The sequence below is a fragment of the Carassius gibelio genome, chromosome B22 (genome assembly GCF_023724105.1).
Source record: "Carassius gibelio isolate Cgi1373 ecotype wild population from Czech Republic chromosome B22, carGib1.2-hapl.c, whole genome shotgun sequence".
Classification (NCBI taxonomy): Eukaryota; Metazoa; Chordata; class Actinopteri; order Cypriniformes; family Cyprinidae; genus Carassius; species Carassius gibelio.
The window spans coordinates 52,550,593-52,569,003 of NC_068417.1; the positions used below are offsets into that span (position 1 = coordinate 52,550,593).

The window sequence follows — 18,411 nt, forward strand, 5'->3', positions numbered from 1 at the left end:
TGTGCTATTCGCTTCCAAGTGGTTTCTAAAGAGATTTACTTTCCGGTTTTTTCGTATTACGGTCCTTAAAAGGCGATGGTAATTTTACTCACACTTGCTATCCTGCATCTAAACACGAGGGCAGATGCGTTTTAGATTAATTTTGAGTGATCACGCCAGTGAATGGTAAAATAGGTCCCTAAATGATTTGGTCCTACCAGGAGACTTGCATGGAAATTAAAATTTTAAAATTAAATTAAGCATTTAGCAGGCGCTTTTATACAGAGACTTAAGTTTTTTTTTTTTTTTTTTTTTTTTTTTTTTTTTTGAACTTATGTCTGTATCATTTCGGCGAGGTTTAAACGTGCGCGGTAAGGCGAATGTAACAATAATAGTAAATAATAATAAGAATGCATTTTATTTGTAGAAACGAACACCAAAAGCAATACAACAATTCATTAAAGACAGACAGTCTTGAATAAATGTGACTTGTGACCCAACATAGGTGCATATCTGACGTGCAGAAGAAGTACATTCCATAGCTTAGGGGCTTCATATGAAAAGGCTCTTTGCCCCATGGTCTTTAGCTCACATTATGGCTGGTGAAGTGAAAGAGTTAGTAGAGCGAAGAGAGCGTGATGGAATATAAGGACTGATGAGTTCACAAAGATGCTCAGGTGCAGTCCCATGAAGTGCCTAGTATGTTAAGATAGAAATTTTAAAATCAATTCTCACGTTTACGGGAAGCCCGTGTAATTGTGAAAGAACCGGTAATGTGTTCGCGAGGAGAAGTACAAGCGTGCGGCAGAATACTGAAGCTTGCTCAACGATTTAGCTGGAAGGCCTGAGAACAAGGCATTACGATAATCTAACCTAATGCCTTTGGCTTCGTGGTTAAAAGTGGCATCATCATCCGACGGAACGGTGGATCTGTAGTCCAAATCTATGCGGGATCCACACCCCGGATCAGCGGGTGGCGGTAATGCACCTTTACGTTGGTTTGCCGAAACCGCCATAAAACGCTACTAGAAGAAGACAGAACTACGTCAAGACGTAGTTTAACAAAACTTTAGCCGCAAAACTGCTTTTAGATGCAACACTTTGAATGCGAACTGCCGTAAAAATCCAATGAAGAAAAAGAAGAACCTGTTTTTTAGCGTCTTCGCCTGGAAATGTATTACTCTGCGCCGCTAGAGGAAGCGGCCTCACACTGCCACTCGGCCGGAACGCCGTGGTGAAAGATTCTTTCTGCTGCAATCCAGCGCTCTACGAGAGCTCGGTCTCGGGCGGCACGATCGTGTATCGAGCAAGACGAGCTCGGAGTTGCACGGTCTATTGGCCACGATGTGTGGCTTGGCGAGGATAGCAGCTGTCGCGATGACGCTTAATGCTGCTCAACGGCCGTGTTTGGCTGGGTAGAAATGATCTCGGGTCCGGCAAAAGCAACGGGTCTTATAAATCCCCTGTTTAGCGCTCTTTGTTGGTTAGAAAATTGGGTCTGTGATAAGGTGACTGACGAAGCGAACCAGCATGCTGATAAACCGTCAATGGATAGAGGTAAGTCAGCGATATTTATACTGTGGGATTGATTACTTGATTGTGGTCCACCTGTGATGATTAGGCTAAGTATCTGACGCGCTCCTCCCGAATCTTCATAGGTAATTACATTAATTGCGAGGGCTATGCTGCTATATAGTTTCAAACTGAATTTGTAATAATAATAATAAAAAGGCGATTTATGTGATAAACTAAAACCACAACTTTAAGTCTTTTAAATCACTCTGTCACGGACAGAAGAGAGAGACAACAGGTAATTCAGGTAAGTGGATGTTTTAATGATAAGGAAGCAGGAATTACGTGAACGGGAACTGAGATCAGACGGTGGTTATTCAGATGAATCTTGACAAGGATAGGTAGTAGAGTCGGTGATTCTCTGACGAGACCAGACAGAGAGTGACAGGAGCTGAGGGCTTATGAAGAGGTAGTGGTGATCAGGTGCAGGTGCGGTGACTTCAATAATCAGGTGATAATGAACGGATGGGAGGAGTCGGGTGATCGGACTCTGATGGTGTGGCAGGTGTTACTGGTGGTTCCGTGACAGTACCCCCCCTCTACGGGCGGCTCCTGACGCCCGCGCTACTCGTCGACGGGGTCGGCCTCGACCTCTCGGCGCAGGGCGGTTAGGGTGGGAGTTGTGGAACTGGGTGAGGAGGGATGGGTCCAGGATGTCGTCCCTAGGGACCCAAGAACGTTCTTCGGGGCCATATCCTTCCCAGTCTACTAGATATTCTAGGCGACGGCCCCGCCGACGGGAATCCAGGATATCCTGCACACGGTGAATTGACTCTTCTACAGCAATTTCTGGAGGAGGGGGTACGTCCACACCATCAGGTCCTGGGGAGGGAGAAACAAGAGGGTCAGTGAAGGGTTTCAACAGTGAGACATGAAATGATGGTGCGATCCGGTAATGTGAGGGAAGGTGAAGACGATAGGTGACCTCGTTGACCTGCCTCTCGATAGTGAAGGGACCTATGTATCGGGGGCTCAGCTTCCGACAGGGTAGGCGAAGACGGATGTCTCTGGTGGAGAGCCAGACCTTTTGACCCGGTTGGTACTAGGGTGTATCTCTCCTCTTGGTGTTGGCCTGGCTCTGGTGTCTTCGCACTGCCCGTTGGAGATGGACGTGTGCTGAGTCCCATACCCTCTCACTCGCTTCGAACCAGGTGTTGACCGCTGGGACTTCTGACGGCTCCCCCGACCAGGGGAAGAGAGGAGGCTGGTACCCGAGTATGCATTGAAATGGTGTTAGACCGGTGGTGTCTTGGCGTAGTGAATTCTGTGCATACTCGGCCCATGGGAGGTAGCGGCTCCAGCTTCCTTGGTTCTGGTGGCAGTAGGTTCGTAGGTATCTTCCGATCTCTTGAATCTTGCGCTCAGTCTGACCGTTGGATTGGGGATGGTACCCTGAAGACAGGCTGACTGAGACTCCAAGTAACCTGAAGAAAGCATGCCAGACCCGGGAAATGAATTGGGGACCTCTGTCAGATACGATGTCTTCTGGTAGACCAAAGTGACGGAATACTTGGTGGAATAGTAGGTTGGCAGTCTCAAAGGCAGTGGGAAGACCTTTTAAGGGGATGAGCTTACATGCCTTGGAGAAGCGGTCGACCACGACTAGGATGCTGGTGTGAGAATCTGAAGGTGGGAGATCAGTCATGAAATCTACGCCCAGATGGGACCAGGGACGATGTGGTATGGACAGTGGTTTCAGCTTCCCTTCGGGGAGTCGTCGTGGGGTATTGGAGATGGCACAGACTGAGCACCCACGAACGTACTGAGCGACATCCTGCGCGATGGAGGGCCACCAGAACCGGTTGCGAAGGAGTGAGAGGGTTCAATGGCTGCCTGGATGTCCAGAGCCCGGAGACGTGTGAACTGAGTCCATGAGGGACAGGCGTAGTGATGATGGAACGTATGTTTTTCCCTCAGGACCTCCCGGCGGAGCTGGCTCGGAGCGGGTGGCTTCCCGGATGCGATCTTCAATAGCCCATTCGATGGGACTGACAATGACGGCTGGAGGGAGTATAGTTTCAGGAGGTGATAATTCGGGTTCAGGTGCATGAAGACGGGAGAGAGCATCTGCTTTGAGATTTTTGCCTCCTGGTCGATAGGTTACTCGAAAATTGAAACGAGTGAAGAAGAGGGCCCATCGGGCTTGACGAGGAGTTAGACGTTTGGCTTCCTGAAGATATTGGAGGTTACGGTGGTCCGTGATGACCTCGACTTGATGGTGTGCTCCCTCTAGCCAGTGTCTCCATTCCTCGAAAGCCATCTTTATAGCCAGTAGTTCCCGATTCCCGATATCATAATTACCCTCCGCCGGGGACAGTTTCTTGGAATAGAAGGCACATGGATGGAGTACTGGAGGCTTCCCCTGCTGTTGAGATAGGATTGCTCCCACTCTAGTCGATGAGGCGTCCACTTCGACCACGAAGGGGAGGTCTGGGTTGGGATGGATCAGGATGGGAGCTGAACAGAAGGCGTTCTTCAGTTTCTGGAAGGCTTGGGTGGCCGTTGGGTTCCAGGACAGAGACTTGGGCCGATCCTTAAGGAGGGAGGTGAGAGGTGAACTGATGATACTGTATTGATGGATGAAACGACGGTAGAAGTTTGCAAATCCTAGGAATCTCTGGAGGTCCTTGACGGTGGTAGGTTGCGGCCAGTCTTTGATGGTGTCCACCTTCCTCTGGTCCATTTGGATTCCCTGTGGGCTGATGATGTAGCCAAGGAAGTGAACCGTGGTACAGTGGAACTCACATTTCTCCAACGTAAGGAACAATTGATGATCTCGGAGTTTTTGCAGGACTTGACAGACGTGGTGGTGGTGTTCAGATAGGTTCTTGGAGAAGATTAAGATGTCATCAATATAAACGATCACGAATTTGGTCAGGAACTCACGGAACACTTCATTCATGAAGGCTTGGAAAACCGATGGTGAGTTGGACAGCCCATACGGCATAACAAGATATTCATAGTGGCCAGATGGAGTAATGAACGCTGTCTTCCACTCATCGCCTCTTCGGATGCGTACGAGATTATATGCACTTCTGAGGTCCAATTTAGTGAAGATTTTAGCTCCGCGAAGTTGTTCTAGAGCGGTCGGTACCAGAGGAAGGGGATAACGGAATTTGACCGTTTGTTCGTTGAGTGCCCGGTAGTCAATGCACGGCCTCAAGCCTCCGTCCTTCTTACCCACGAAGAAGAAGCTGGATGCAGCAGGGGAAGTAGATGGTCGAATGAACCGCTGTTGTAGGGCTTCCTTGATGTACTCCTCCATGGCCCTCTGCTCCGGGATGGACAGTGGGTAGATCCGACCCTTGGGTAAGGTGGCTCCAGGCAGCAGGTCAATGGCACAGTCCCATGGCCGATGAGGTGGTAGCGGTGTCGCTTGTTGCTTGCTGAATACATCCTGGAACGCCCGGTACTCAAGGGGAACCTCTGTTAGATGGTTAGATTCTGGACTTTCGATCGACGTGGAGTGAAGGTGAAGACGAGAGGAAGAAGGGGATTCATCCGGAGCGGGTTTCCGACTGCAGATCTTGATGACGGGTTGTAGACAGGATAAGGAGCAGGATTCACCCCATTGCGTAATTTCCCCTGTGGTCCAGTTGACTCGCGGCGAGTGTTCGGACATCCACGGGCGTCCCAGGATGATATCCACGGTGGACCCCTCCAGCACCAGAAATGAAATCTCCTCTCGATGAAGACATCCAATGCGGAGTGAGACAATGGGGGATTGATCACAGATTTGACCACGGCCCAGCGGTTTACCCAAGATGGTATGGATCTCTAACTTCTTTGCAATCCTTCTCCTCGAGAGGTTGAGCCTCTTGAGGAGTTCGTGGGAGATGAAGTTCCCTGAGGAGCCGGTGTCAATGAGGGCATCCGCTGAAACGGAGTGAAAGCGGGTCACTAGCATGACTGAGGTACGGGATAAGGGAGATATCATGGGAGGAATCTGGATTGTACTCACCGCTGGGCGTGGAGGTCGTACTGGGCACTGTAGGCGGAGGTGTCCTTCGGAACCACAGTAGAGGCAGAGACCATTGTGAATGCGTCGTTGACGTTCTACTGCGGTGAGATGGTAGGAGTCTACTTGCATGGGTTCTGGTGCTGGAAGGTCTGTAGACGGTGTGGGTGGCAGAGGTTGCACAGCGGATTGATCCAGATCACATGCGGCGAGACGTTGAGAGATGCGAATGGTACGCTGAATAAGGTTCTCTAAGCCGACGACATCATCATAAACGGCCACTTGATGGCGGATGGCAGGATTCAATCCATGAAGAAAGCAGGTGATAAGCGCGGTTTCATTCCATCCACAGTTGGCGGCTAGAGTGCGGAAACGTAAAGCGTACTCACACGTGGTCATCTTTCCTTGACGAAGGCGGTACAACTGATCATGAATGGAGAGAGCGGCAGTGTTGAGGCCAAAGACTTCCTTGAAATGGGTGGTGAAAGCTTCCCATGAACGAGTGAGGGGCCCATTCGCTTCCCAGATAGACTGGGCCCATTGGAGGGCGGAACCTGAGAGGAGGGAGATCATATAGGCGATTTTAGTACGATCCGTAGGGAAAGCATGTACCTGCATCTCAATGTAGAGCGAACACTGTAGAAGAAATCCGCTGCAACCCTCTGCCTCGCCGGTGTATGTTGCAGGTCGGGCCATGGGACTGTGAGAGGCAGGTAGTGAAGGAGAGTGAAAACGTGGTGGATCGCCAGCTCGCGCCAACTCGGGGAGAGAGACTCGTGGAGGGCTCTCTTCCAATGCAGCGCCATGTTGCATCTTGTTGGTCTGGTCTTCTGTCACGGACAGAAGAGAGAGACAACAGGTAATTCAGGTAAGTGGATGTTTTAATGATAAGGAAGCAGGAATTACGTGAACGGGAACTGAGATCAGACGGTGGTTATTCAGATGAATCTTGACAAGGATAGGTAGTAGAGTCGGTGATTCTCTGACGAGACCAGACAGAGAGTGACAGGAGCTGAGGGCTTATGAAGAGGTAGTGGTGATCAGGTGCAGGTGCGGTGACTTCAATAATCAGGTGATAATGAACGGATGGGAGGAGTCGGGTGATCGGACTCTGATGGTGTGGCAGGTGTTACTGGTGGTTCCGTGACACACTCAAAGTGGATGGTGAAATCTTCTAAAAGAATAGGGCACAGGGTCGATAACTCTGAATAGAACACAGCCAATGTGCGGCGCTATCAATGACGTCGACACAGCAAACTAACAACGAACTATGCTTCCAACCACAGGTGGAGAGCTGTCGTTCCAACGACACAAGTTTGCGATGCAGTTTGCGAATGTTCGTTTGAACTATGGTTTCGGGAAATGCCGAATCATTGAACTACGTTGGTAACGACGGAACTTGCGACCATAGTTGGCTAACAATGCTTTTGGGAAACGCACCCCAGGGTAAGACACACAATTAAAACAAAAATCACACAGTAGTCTAATGAGAAAACGAGACAAAACACTTACAAGCTGCCGTAGCTGATTGTAGCTCTGTGTAGCCATTTTGTTTGTTTTTTTCTCTCTAGAATTAAATTGATTAAGGAAAACAGTCTGACACCATGGTATAATGAGCACACTCGCACCCTAAAGAGAGCAGCCCGAAAAATGGAGCGCAGCTGGAGGAAAACAAAACTATTTCTTATTGCTTGGCGGGAAAGTAACCTGTCCTACAGAAAAGCATTCAAAACTGCTAGATCCGATTACTTCTCTTTTAGAAGAAAACAAACATAACCCCAAGTATTTATTCAATACAGTGGCTAAATTAACGAAAAATAAAGCCTCAATAAGTGTTGACATTTCCCACAGCAGTAATGACTTTATGAACAACTTTACTTCTAAAATCGATACTATTAGAGATAAAATTGCAACCATTCAGCCGTCAGCTACAGTATCGCATCAGACAGTGCACTATAGACCCCCTGAGGAATAGTTCCACTCATTCTCTACTATAGGAGAGGAAGAATTGTATAAACTTGTTAAATCATCTAAACCAACAACATGTTAGACCCTATATACAACTGACTACAACATTCTTTTGCATAGACTTGAACACTTTGTTGGCATTAATGGAAGTGCATTAGCATGCTTTAAATCGAACTTATATGACCGCCATCCGTTCCTAGCAGTGAATGAAGATGTATCATATCGATCACAAGTGCAGTATGGAGTACCTCAAGGCTCAGTACTAGGGCCGCTACTCTTCAAGCTTTATATGTTACCCTTGGGAGATATCATCAGGAAACATGGTGATAGCTTTCACTGTTATGCTGATGATACTCAGCTCTATATTTCTTCGTGGGCCGGTGAAACACACCAATTTGAAAAACTAATGGAAATTCTGAAAAAACAGAGATGTTAATTATAGGACCTAAAAACTCTGCTTGTAATAACCTAGAACACTGTCTAAGACTTGATGGTTGCTCTGTCAATTCTTTGTCATCAGTTAGGAACCTAGGTGTTCTATTTGATTGCAATCTTTCCTTAGAAAGCCACGTTTCTAGCATTTGTAAAACTGCATTTTTCAATCTCAAAATTATATCTAAATTACGGACTATGCTCTAAATGTCAAATGCAGAAATGTTAATCCATGCATTTATGACCTCAAGGTTAGATTATTGTAATGCTTTATTGGGTGGTTGTTGTGCACGCTTAGCAAACAAACTACTGCTAGTCCAAAATGCAGCAGGAAGAGTTCTTACTAGAACCAGGAAGTATGACCATATTAGGCCGGTCCTGTCAACACTGCACTGACTCCCTATCAAACATCGTATAGATTTTAAAATATTGCTTATAACTTATAAAGCCCTGAATGGTTTAGCACCTCAGTATTTGAATGAGCTCCTTTTACATTATAATCCTCTATGTCTGCTACGTTCTCAAAACTCAGGCAATTTGATAATACCTAGAATATCAAAATCAACTGCGGGCAGCAGATCCTTTTCCTATTTGGCGCCTAAACTCTGGAATAACCTACCTAACATTGTTCGGGAGGCAGACACACTCTTGAAGTTTAAATCTAGATTAAAGACCCATCTCTTTAACCTGGCTTACACATAACATACTAATATGCTTTTAATATCCAAATCCGTTAAAGGATTTTTAGGCTGCATTAATTAGGTAAACCGGAACCGGGAACACTTCCCATAACACCCTATGTACTTGCTACATCATTCCGAGGTCACTGTAGCCACCAGATCCAGTCTGTATCCAGATCAGAGGGTCACTGCAGTCACCCGGATCCAGTACGTATCCAGACCAGATGGTGGATCAGCACCTAGAAAGGACCTCTACATCCCTGAAAGACAGCGGAGACCAGGACAACTAGAGCCCCAGATACAGATCCCCTGTAAAGACCTTGTCTCAGAGGAGCACCGGGACAAGACCACAGGAAACAGATGATTCTTCTGCACAATCTGACTTTGCTGCAGCCTGGAATTGAACTACTGGTTTCATCTGGTCAGAGGAGAACTGGCCCCCCAACTGAGCCTGGTTTCTCCCAAGGTTTTTTTCTCCATTCTGTCACCGATGGGGTTTCGTTTCCTTGCCGCTGTCGCCTCTGGCTTGCTTAGTTGGGGTCACTTCATCTACAGCGATATCGTTGACTTGATTGCAAATAAATGAACAGACACTATTTAACTGAACAGAGATGACATCACTGAATTCAATGATGAACTGCCTTTATCATTTTGCATTATTGACACACTGTTTTCCTAATGAATGTTGTTCAGTTGCTTTGACGCAATGTATTGTGTTTAAAGCGCTATATAGACAAAGGTGACTTGACTTGACAGACTCCAGTTCATTGCTTCCCTTTGTCAAGGCACTGTCTAGAAGTGGCATAGAGGCACAGCTACAGAGAGAAGAAGAGGGAGGGGCTGACGGATGTTCCCCTCCCCTCTTGAAAGAGGAGAGCACACTTCAGCAAAAGAAGACTGGAAAAAGACTGAATTAAAGCAGAAAAGGTGAATCTTTGACTTGAGAATTTTCCCGAGGGTGAAGAGAACATTGTGAACTGCAGAACTCTGGCTCTGATTATTCACTGGTCTCACAGCACTTCTTTAAATTCATTGTTTTAACTAACTTTCTCAATCTGCTTTTCAATTGGTACCAGTCCAGCCTTATGTCTTAAAGAAAAAATAATTTTGACAGACAGAAGTGAGTACTTGACTCACCAATCAGATAAACATGGAGCTGGATTTGGCATTGTCAAGTTCTGATCTATTTCTTGTGCAATTCCCCACTTGAAAAGGACAGTCCCTCCACATGAAGCTTTTAACTGGATTTCACTCAATAAACAGCCATGGGAACAGTTGTTTGTCTTTTATTTACCATTCCTTGATAGCAGTAAACAGGTGAAAAACCTCAAAAGAAATGACAAATACCAGTTATTATTTGAGTTGACAGCCAAACTAAACAATTCTTCACATTCACCTCAGAAAAATACAAGGTTTCCACTTTCAAGAAGTATTTTCATAGTAAAGAATTATTCTAAGGCATCATTGTAGCCACACAACTATATATCCTTTACAAAACAATCAATTGTTATTTTAAATTTTCAGCATTTTCTTATTTTTTAACCAAGTATCTTTAGCCAAATAATTTTAGACTGTACATTTTTAACTGAATGAAGAACTTGGTTTATTAAGATTTCAACAAAGTTGAAATTACTTTTAACCATTTCAAACACATTCTTGGTCAAACAATGAATTTGGCTTTCCTTACTTTTCCTTTATACCCCACAAACAACATTTGAATTTACAAATACCACTGCAAAAGTCCTATCAAAGTCAACAAGATTTAAGAGTTTGTGTTTTCCAGAGTACCATTAGCACTGCACTACTTAAGTCAGTCTAGCCAAAGATAGCCAATATGGCGCTTACCGGCTGTCCTTCACAGTATTGTGGAAGGCTTGGTCTTGCACAGTCACCTTGATGACAAAGATGGTTTCCTTGGTCTTGTGGTGCCTTAAATGTTCCTTTGACTGCGGTCTAAAGACAACAACAGAGCCAGGTACTGGCACGCTCAGATTACCTGGAAGATTTGTCCCACTTGGTTCACCACTGATTGAAGGAGGAGGAGGTTCACCACTGAGGAGCTCCCAGGCAGTTTGTCAGCACACCTCCCACACGATCTTCCCACGGGAACTGATGGAAAGATCGTAAATCAGCACCTGCTTACTGCCAGTTAGCTCAGAGTTTGGTCCTCAACTGGTAGCAAGACAACCAGGCGTCGAACATCTCTGTGCAGGACTGTGGTTTGGAAAGCTTCTTTCAGGACTTTGACTGATGGACGGTTTAGTGCGGGTTTTGTGACAGGAAGGCAGGAGCTTTGGACCACTTTGACGATCACGTCTCGAACAATGCCCTTAGCATCTGGATTGACACTCACCACCCGTCCTAGTTTGTATTGGCCCCTCACTGCATTTTGGTCGCACAACCAGACAATATCTCCGACAGCAACATTGCGATGCGAAGTGTGCCATTTACTTCTCAGAAATAAGTTTGGGCCAGCAAGCTGGCTCCAAGACCTCCAAAACTTGTTGACCTGGTTCTGCATCTCTCTGAGTCTCTTGTAAGGGTAGTTTGCAAAGTCAAATGTTCTGATCTCACCGCTTGAAGAGGCTCTGCCCCGGAGAAGTGTGTTGGGTGACACATACTGCACACTTTCTTCATGGCTCTGCACCCTGGCATCTATTGGGCATTCGTTGGCAAGGTTTGCAGCAAGTTGTAGTGTTGTCTGAAGCTTGCTGTAGCTGAGGCCAGTGTTGTTGCCCAGGCTCTGCAGTGCCTTCTTGAAAATGCGGACAGCGGCTTCAGCAGCCCCATTGCGGTGAGGTGAGTCAGCAGGGTGAATTGTCCACTCCCATTTGGTACCTTTTTGAGCTGACATCTCTTCTATTGAAGTTCTATTCTGAGCATCCAGGAACTGGTACAGCTCTCTTAGGACAGGTTTGGCCCCGATGAAGTTTGTCCCCGGGTCGGACCAGATCTTTCTTGGGTGCCCTCTTATTGCAGTAAAGCGTTGGTAAGCCATCAAGAAGCTCTCTGGCGACATGGTGTTGACCAGGTCTGCATGAATTGCCCTGCTGGCCATACAACTGAAGACGACAGCCCACACTTTCATGGAGACCCGTTTCTTGATGTCATCTTTGACAAGGTACGGTCCAAAGAGGATGACTGTAGTGAACTCGAACTGAGCTGCAGGTGTGGTTCTTTCAGGAGGTAGGTCAGCCATTACCTGTTTGCACCTTCTTGCTCTTGACTTTTTGCAGAAAAGGCAGTTCTCCACTACGTTTTGGGCAATTTTCCTCCCTTGGATGACCCAGGCTTTCCTCCTCATTTTCAGCAAGGTTGCAGCCACACCTCCATGACCCTCATTGTGCGCCTCCCGTGCCACTAAAGTAGAGACCTATGCATTGAAAGGCAGAAGGGGAACTGCAGCGCCATCCTCCCTGAAGCCATGGATTCTCCCACCACAGACTAGTAGCCCAGATTCTGGCTCTCTGTACACAACCAAGCGGTCCGTAGTGGTGGCTGGAAATGTTACCCCTTCTTGAGCAGCAAGATAGATGTCTCTTATTGCCTCTTGACATTCTGTGGGGGTGATAACTCCTTTTGTGGGAATCGCCTCCCACTTTGGGGTCTCAATGGACTTTGTTGCAGATGTAAACCTTTTGGCGGCTCTCCACATAAAAGCAATAGTCTTGATTAGACACTTTAGACTACTAAAGCGCCTCTCATCTACTAAGTTTAGGACAGCTGCACCAGCAGGAAGTCGTCCTGCAAGACTTGGAAGACTTTTCTCTTGAGCTCTGGTGAGTGCAGCCACGAATGACTTTTTTTTGCATATTGTTAATGCTTTCTCGAGCTGTTACAGACACATCTTTTGACTACATAATTGGCCACTCGCTCTCTGGAAGATGTAAAAACTCTGGCCCTTGCTGCCACTCTGAATGCGCATCAAGTTCCTTTGGCCCAGCTCCTCGAGTGATAATGTCGGCTATGTTGAGTGGTCCAGGGATCCACCACCAGTCCTGTAGCTGTGTGCTCTCTTGGATCTCTCCAATTCTATTAGCGAAGAAAGTCTGAAACCCATAGCTTTCACGCTGGATAGCTCCAAGAACAGTCTGACTGTCTAACAAATGGTACCACCTTTTTATCTGGATCTGGGTATGCTGTTCAAAGGACTTTTTCAGGCGACTTGCAAAAACTGCACCACAAAGTTCTGCTTTGACCGCATTCCCCTTCTGGTCTAAAGGTGTCAGCTTTGCTTTTGACTCCACTAGTCAAATTGTTAATTGTTTATTCCATTTTCACCGCAGGTAGAGGACAGCACCATAGGAGCTTTCGCTGCCATCTGAAAAAGTTACAGCCACTGGTTTTGTTGTTGCCTTTGGTGGAGTAAGGGCTCTTGGGAACTTTACTTTGCTTAGCTGGACGTACTCCTCAAAAATTCCAATTGCATCTTTGCGGAGCTCATCCGACAGGGGAAGGTCCCATGTGTCCTTGACCATGCTGCACTTTGGTTTTGCCTCTTGGAATGCCCTTCGGACCAAGATAGCCCCTTTTTGCTTTAATGGTGTCGTAAGGCCAACTGGGTGGTACAAGCCAGCAACTTGACTCAGCAATTCACGTCTTGTCAGCAGGTCTGGTGTCTGTACTCGTACTTCTTCTAGCAGTAGGTCTTGTCCAAGTTTCATCTTTTTCTTCCGCCTGGAGAAGTTGACCCTCACCATGACATGCAACGTCTTCATCCACAATGTAGCCGAGACCGAGCGCCTTGTTCTCTTCCTCCTTAAGCTGGTTCGGCAGGAGAACAATATTTGGTGATGCCTTTTCTCTTTCTCCTTTACTTTGGCCTGAGAAGACCCAAGGCTTCAATGCAAACCCTCCTGCTTTTAGAATCAGCTCCACATTCTTTGTAATGACTTGGAGTCTTTCACGGCAGTTGTGAGATGTCATCGACGTAGCTGTGCTCATGTAATACTTGACATTCATCTTTGAGGTGGCTGAATTGAGGCAGGTTAGCCGTCTCCCTCATAGCAAGTTGCGCTATAAATCCTGCTGGCTTGCCCCCGATATTCACTCTGGTTATGGCGTATTGTTCTAGCTCATCGCCCTCTGAATCACGCCACATGAACCGGTGTAGATGGACTTCCCTCTCCTCGAGCCACACAGAATTATACATCTTTCTGACATCTCCTAGAGCGGCGAAGGAGCCTTGGTGGAACTTGAGGAGGACAGCTCGAATCGAGTTGAGAACGTCAGGACCTTTCATCAAAAGGTCATTAAGACTTTGGCCTTTGTACTTCTGACTGCTGTTCCAGACTAGTCTTACCGGAGTTGTAACAGATTGGGGGTTGGGTGCGATAAGATGACTAATATACCAGACAGGTCCATTCCAGTTGGTTAGATCCTCCTTGGTCAACTTCTTTGCAGCCCAGCGGTCAACCATTTCGTGGACTTGAGCTCCATAGGCTTTTTTCCACTGCGGTTCTTTGGCGAGCTGTCTCTCTGTTCTGAGGAAGGTTGCCTCCACTGCTTTTCTGTTGTTTGGCAATGTAGATGGGTCCATGAGCCAAGGATATCTTGCATGCCAGTGTAGACTATCACTGTGGCCATCAGCACCAACATAAGTCAGGCCACCCCTTACAACTTCCAGCTCCCTTTCTTCAGCCAGAGTAATTTCTTTGCCACCAGGTTGACAACTGCCGCAGCGACATCCTCCACATTTTGGAGTGCAGGGGGTGCCAATGCTATCCCATCTCCACCACTCAATAAAATCCAGAGTGGTAATAGCAGAATAAGAAGACTTGATGGTAGGTTTGGTGCAGATATGTTCTTCATACATCAATGCTGCTGTTCTCATAGACCTGGCGAAGTGTGCTCTGGACTGGTGTGCTGTAACCTCTTCAAACAGACCAGGGTGTGTCCCTGCAATTGTCTTTCCCAATGGCCCATCCCTTAGTACAAGGTCCCCAATGGTGCTTATTTTCTGTGGGACCAGTCGCCCTTCCTTATGGCTTATCAAAAGCTGTATCCGTCTTGGTCTCACCAGTTCATTTTGGGGGACATCTGGAAAAAACTTTTGGAGTCTTTTGGCTGTCACATGTTTATGGATATCTGCAATGCTGTCCAAACCATAGCAGAGGAGTTGGTGGGATCTGAAGTTGCCCTGCTCTGTGCGGATCCGGAGGTACCGTTTTGTGGTAACTTGAACTTTCATTCCTCCCACGCCATGGACAACAAGGGTTATGGCTTCACTTCTAAGCTTCAAACGATCAGCTGCATCATGAGTTATGTAGTTTGTATCCGATGCCAGGTCGATCAAAGTCCCAACTTTTTGTCCTGCATTGTCCGTGACCTCTAAGAGCATCATGATGACTGGCCGCTCCACTATTCCATTCTCTGCTAGAAGACTGCTTTGGTTGGACAAATGAGAGGTACTGACTACAGTGTTGCAAAAGGCATTGCGACACTTCTCTGCAAGTTCAGGTGAGAAACTTTTAACAAATTCTTCTTGAGCTTGGGTGTAACACTCTCTTGTGTCACATTCCACTTTGCCATTGTTATTGGACCCCTGGACAACATTCCCTTTGAACGTACCAGCTCTTGGGCAAAGGTAAAAGTGGTGTTCTGCAGCACGCTGTTCTATGCAGTCTGGCCTCCTGCACAGAAACTCTGATTTACAGTAGTCACCTTCATTGTGAATCTCCAGGCATTTTTTGCAGGCTCCCAGCTTCCTGACAGCATTTCTTTTCTCTGACAACTTAAGAGTGCAAAACTTTTGGCAGAAATATAGCCTTTTCTTATACTTGCCATCTCCGCAGACCACACATCCTTGAGCCTGGTTGCTTAATTGAGTGGAGGTTCTGGTTCGAGCTTGCTGAGGTTCAGATTTTGTTTTTGGTTCCTCCTCTCTCAGTTGGTCCAGCTTCTCATTGATGGCTTCTTGACCTTGAAGAAACTTGAGGAGGTAGTCAAATGGCTTGTCTTCCTCCGCTTCATCATCTTTGCCAGCTACATGAAGAAGCCATTTCTTCTTCAGACCATCAGGAAGTTTACTCTCTATCGTTTTTATTACAAGAGTGTTCTTTATTGCACCGGTCTTGCCAAGCTCATTCAGATCGACTAGGGCTTGAATTGAATTAGCTCAACAATTCTCCTAGGCTGGTTACCTTTAACTGCTTGGAGTCTTTGGAGCTCTTCTACAATCTCAAGGGCTATAGTTGTCTTATTCCCAAAGCGGTTCTCCAAGATCCGGAACACGTCCTCAGCAGTTATGCAAGTTGTAAGGCGAAGGTCTCGTATCATCTTCTCATCCACACTGTCGAGAAGTTGGAACTTTTTAACCTCTTTGGATCCAGTAGGTTCTCCCTGCATCTGGAGCACTTCCCAATCTTTTTTCCACCGGTGAAACTCTCGGCGGATGCCAGAAAACTTTGGGAGGGCAGCTGACTTTAATTTAATTGCTGGTGTGGCCACACAACTGATTGAAGTAGTACTCAATTTGCTGGTTTCTTCTCTGACGTGTGCCCCTGTAAAGTCTACTTGTCTTATTGAGAGTTTTGGCAGGATAGTCTCAAGGCCTTGAATATGACTCTGGAACTGTTGTTGCTCTGCTGGGGGGGCCCAGCACTTCCAATGTTTATGCACCTCCTTCGCAGCCTTCACAAATTTCTCTAGTTGTCCGATCATGAAGAGATATGCATCTGGGTTTCTACTGGGGTCCACAGCTCCCACGTTTTCTGCTTGCGACTCTGCTGTTGTAATTGATTGTGTCAGTTCATATTCCCCGAAATTGGCCCACAATGTCTTTTGTATGAGGTCCTTTAGCTCTTGCAATTTCTTCTCACACTCATTAGCTGTTTTGACCAAGTCCCTCTTTTGCTGCTCACTCAACTTCTCTACATCAGAGCTTTCTTCAATACATTGCCCCTCTACATCATCGTTGGCTTCCAGGACTTTGCCAGCTTCTTCTGAGATCTTCTTAAAATTGTCTCTGATCTCCTCTTCTGACATCATTGTATGCATTCGTAGCACATTATTGGCCAACCGGGAAAACTGACGTTTCGCTGATGTCCTTGCGGTCTTTAGCTGCTCTAACAGTAATGAATCAGCCATTTCTAATCACAGCAACAGGGCGGGAACAGTCTTTATTTGTCCTTCTCCAGTCTTCAGTGACGGTTTTTCACTGTCAAGTTCTGATCTATTTCTTGTGCAATTCCCCACTTGAAAAGGACAGTCCCTCCACATGAAGCTTTTAAAAGTGGAAACCTTGTATTTTTCTGAGGTGAATGTGAAGAATTGTTTAGTTTGGCTGTCAACTCAAATAATAACTTGTATTTGTCATTTCTTTTGAGGTTTTTCACCTGTTTACTGCGATCAAGGAATGGTAAATAAGAGACAAACAACTGTTCCCATGGCTGTTTATTGAGTGAAATCCAGTTAAGAAGTATTTTCATAGTAAAGAATTATTCTAAGGCATCATTGTAGCCACACAACTATATATCCTTTACAAAACAATCAATTGTTATTTTAAATTTTCAGCATTTTCTTATCTTTTAACCAAGTATCTTTAGCCAAATAATTTTAGACTATACATTTTTAACTGAATTAAGAACTTGGTTTATTAAGATTTCAACAAAGTTGAAATTACTTTTAACCATTTCAAACAAATTCTTTGTCAAACAATGAATTTGGCTTTTCTTACTTTTCCTTTATACCCCACAAACAACATTTGAAATTGCAAAAGTCCTATCAAAGTCAACAAGATTTAATAGTTTGTGTTTTCCAGAGTACCATTAGCACTGCACTGCTTAAGTCAGTCTAGCCAAAGATGGCCAATATGGCGCTTACCGGCTGTCCTTCACAGTATTGTGGAAGGCTTGGTCTTGCACAGTCACCTTGATGACAAAGATGGTTTCCTTGGTCTTGTGGTGCCTTAAATGCTACTTTGACTGCGGTCTAAAGACAACAACAGAGCCAGGTACTGGCACGCTCAGATTACCTGGAAGATTTGTCCCACCTGGTTCACCACTGATTGAAGGAGGAGGAGTTTCACCACTGAGGAGCTCCCGGGCAGTTTGTCAGCACAGGCATAGTAAGGCCTTTTCATTAACCAACTAGGGGAAAATGCACAACTGAATACTTGACAACAATGCTGAGCTCTTTGGGAAAAAAGAAAAAGAAAAAAGGGTATCTAAATGCACAATAGGAAAAAATACATATGGTTGAGAAAATAGAAATATTGGTCACTCCAATTTGTTTAAAGGTAATTTTCTAGGGTTAGATTTAATAAAATAATAATACAAATTATTCTAAAGATCCAAAATCATGAAATCACATATGCTGTAATCACTGGGGATAACAAGATGGAAATGTTGATGGCCATGGATCCTAGATTAGGATCAAAGTTGCTCATGAGCAATAACAAAAAAGTATTTGAATAAACTTTAAATTAGACGAACAAGTGACATTTGAGAAATTATAATTGGCTGTCTCAAATGTCCAAAGCCTAGGCCTATTATTCTAAACAAATTAATCTATTAGATTTTAAAAAGAAAGGAAAGAAAAATAGGTTTATACAGCGGTGTTGAACTAAACTTTATGGTGACTGATGTTGCCCAGTTGCGTGACATTTAGAAGCTATGTGGAATGATACCAGGTCTACACTAAGTAGAGTCTAACCTTTCTGATCTGATATTAACTTTTGATGGATTTTATTGAAAAGAGCTTGCTCATGTAACCAGTCATTTCACATTGTGTCTGTGAAACGCTGAGGTACCGTAGTAGTTTTGTGCGCGCGTGAACATCATGGCAATGTACAACAAAAAATTACCTCACGCGGGAAACACT

The 18,411-nt window shown here is 45.6% G+C and overlaps 1 protein-coding gene across 2 annotated transcripts; it reads right to left on the bottom strand.

Moving 5' to 3' along the window:
• Positions 1–9,763: 9,763 nt before the first annotated feature.
• Positions 9,764–17,640, bottom strand: LOC127987466 (uncharacterized). 2 transcript variants are annotated; one of them, XR_008161213.1, is made up of 2 exons: positions 17,413–17,640; positions 9,764–9,915 (listed from the first exon to the last, which is right to left on the bottom strand). XR_008161213.1 is itself a non-coding variant. In XM_052589809.1 (2 exons), the coding sequence occupies exon 1, from the start codon at positions 11,891–11,893 to the stop codon at positions 10,739–10,741; it is 1,155 nt and encodes a 384-aa protein (XP_052445769.1). In that variant the 5' UTR covers positions 11,894–11,975; the 3' UTR covers positions 9,764–9,915; positions 10,435–10,738. The 2 variants fall into 2 exon arrangements, 1 of the variants encoding a protein (XP_052445769.1); XM_052589809.1 differs by lacking the exon at positions 17,413–17,640 and adding an exon at positions 10,435–11,975.
• Positions 17,641–18,411: the final 771 nt, after the last annotated feature.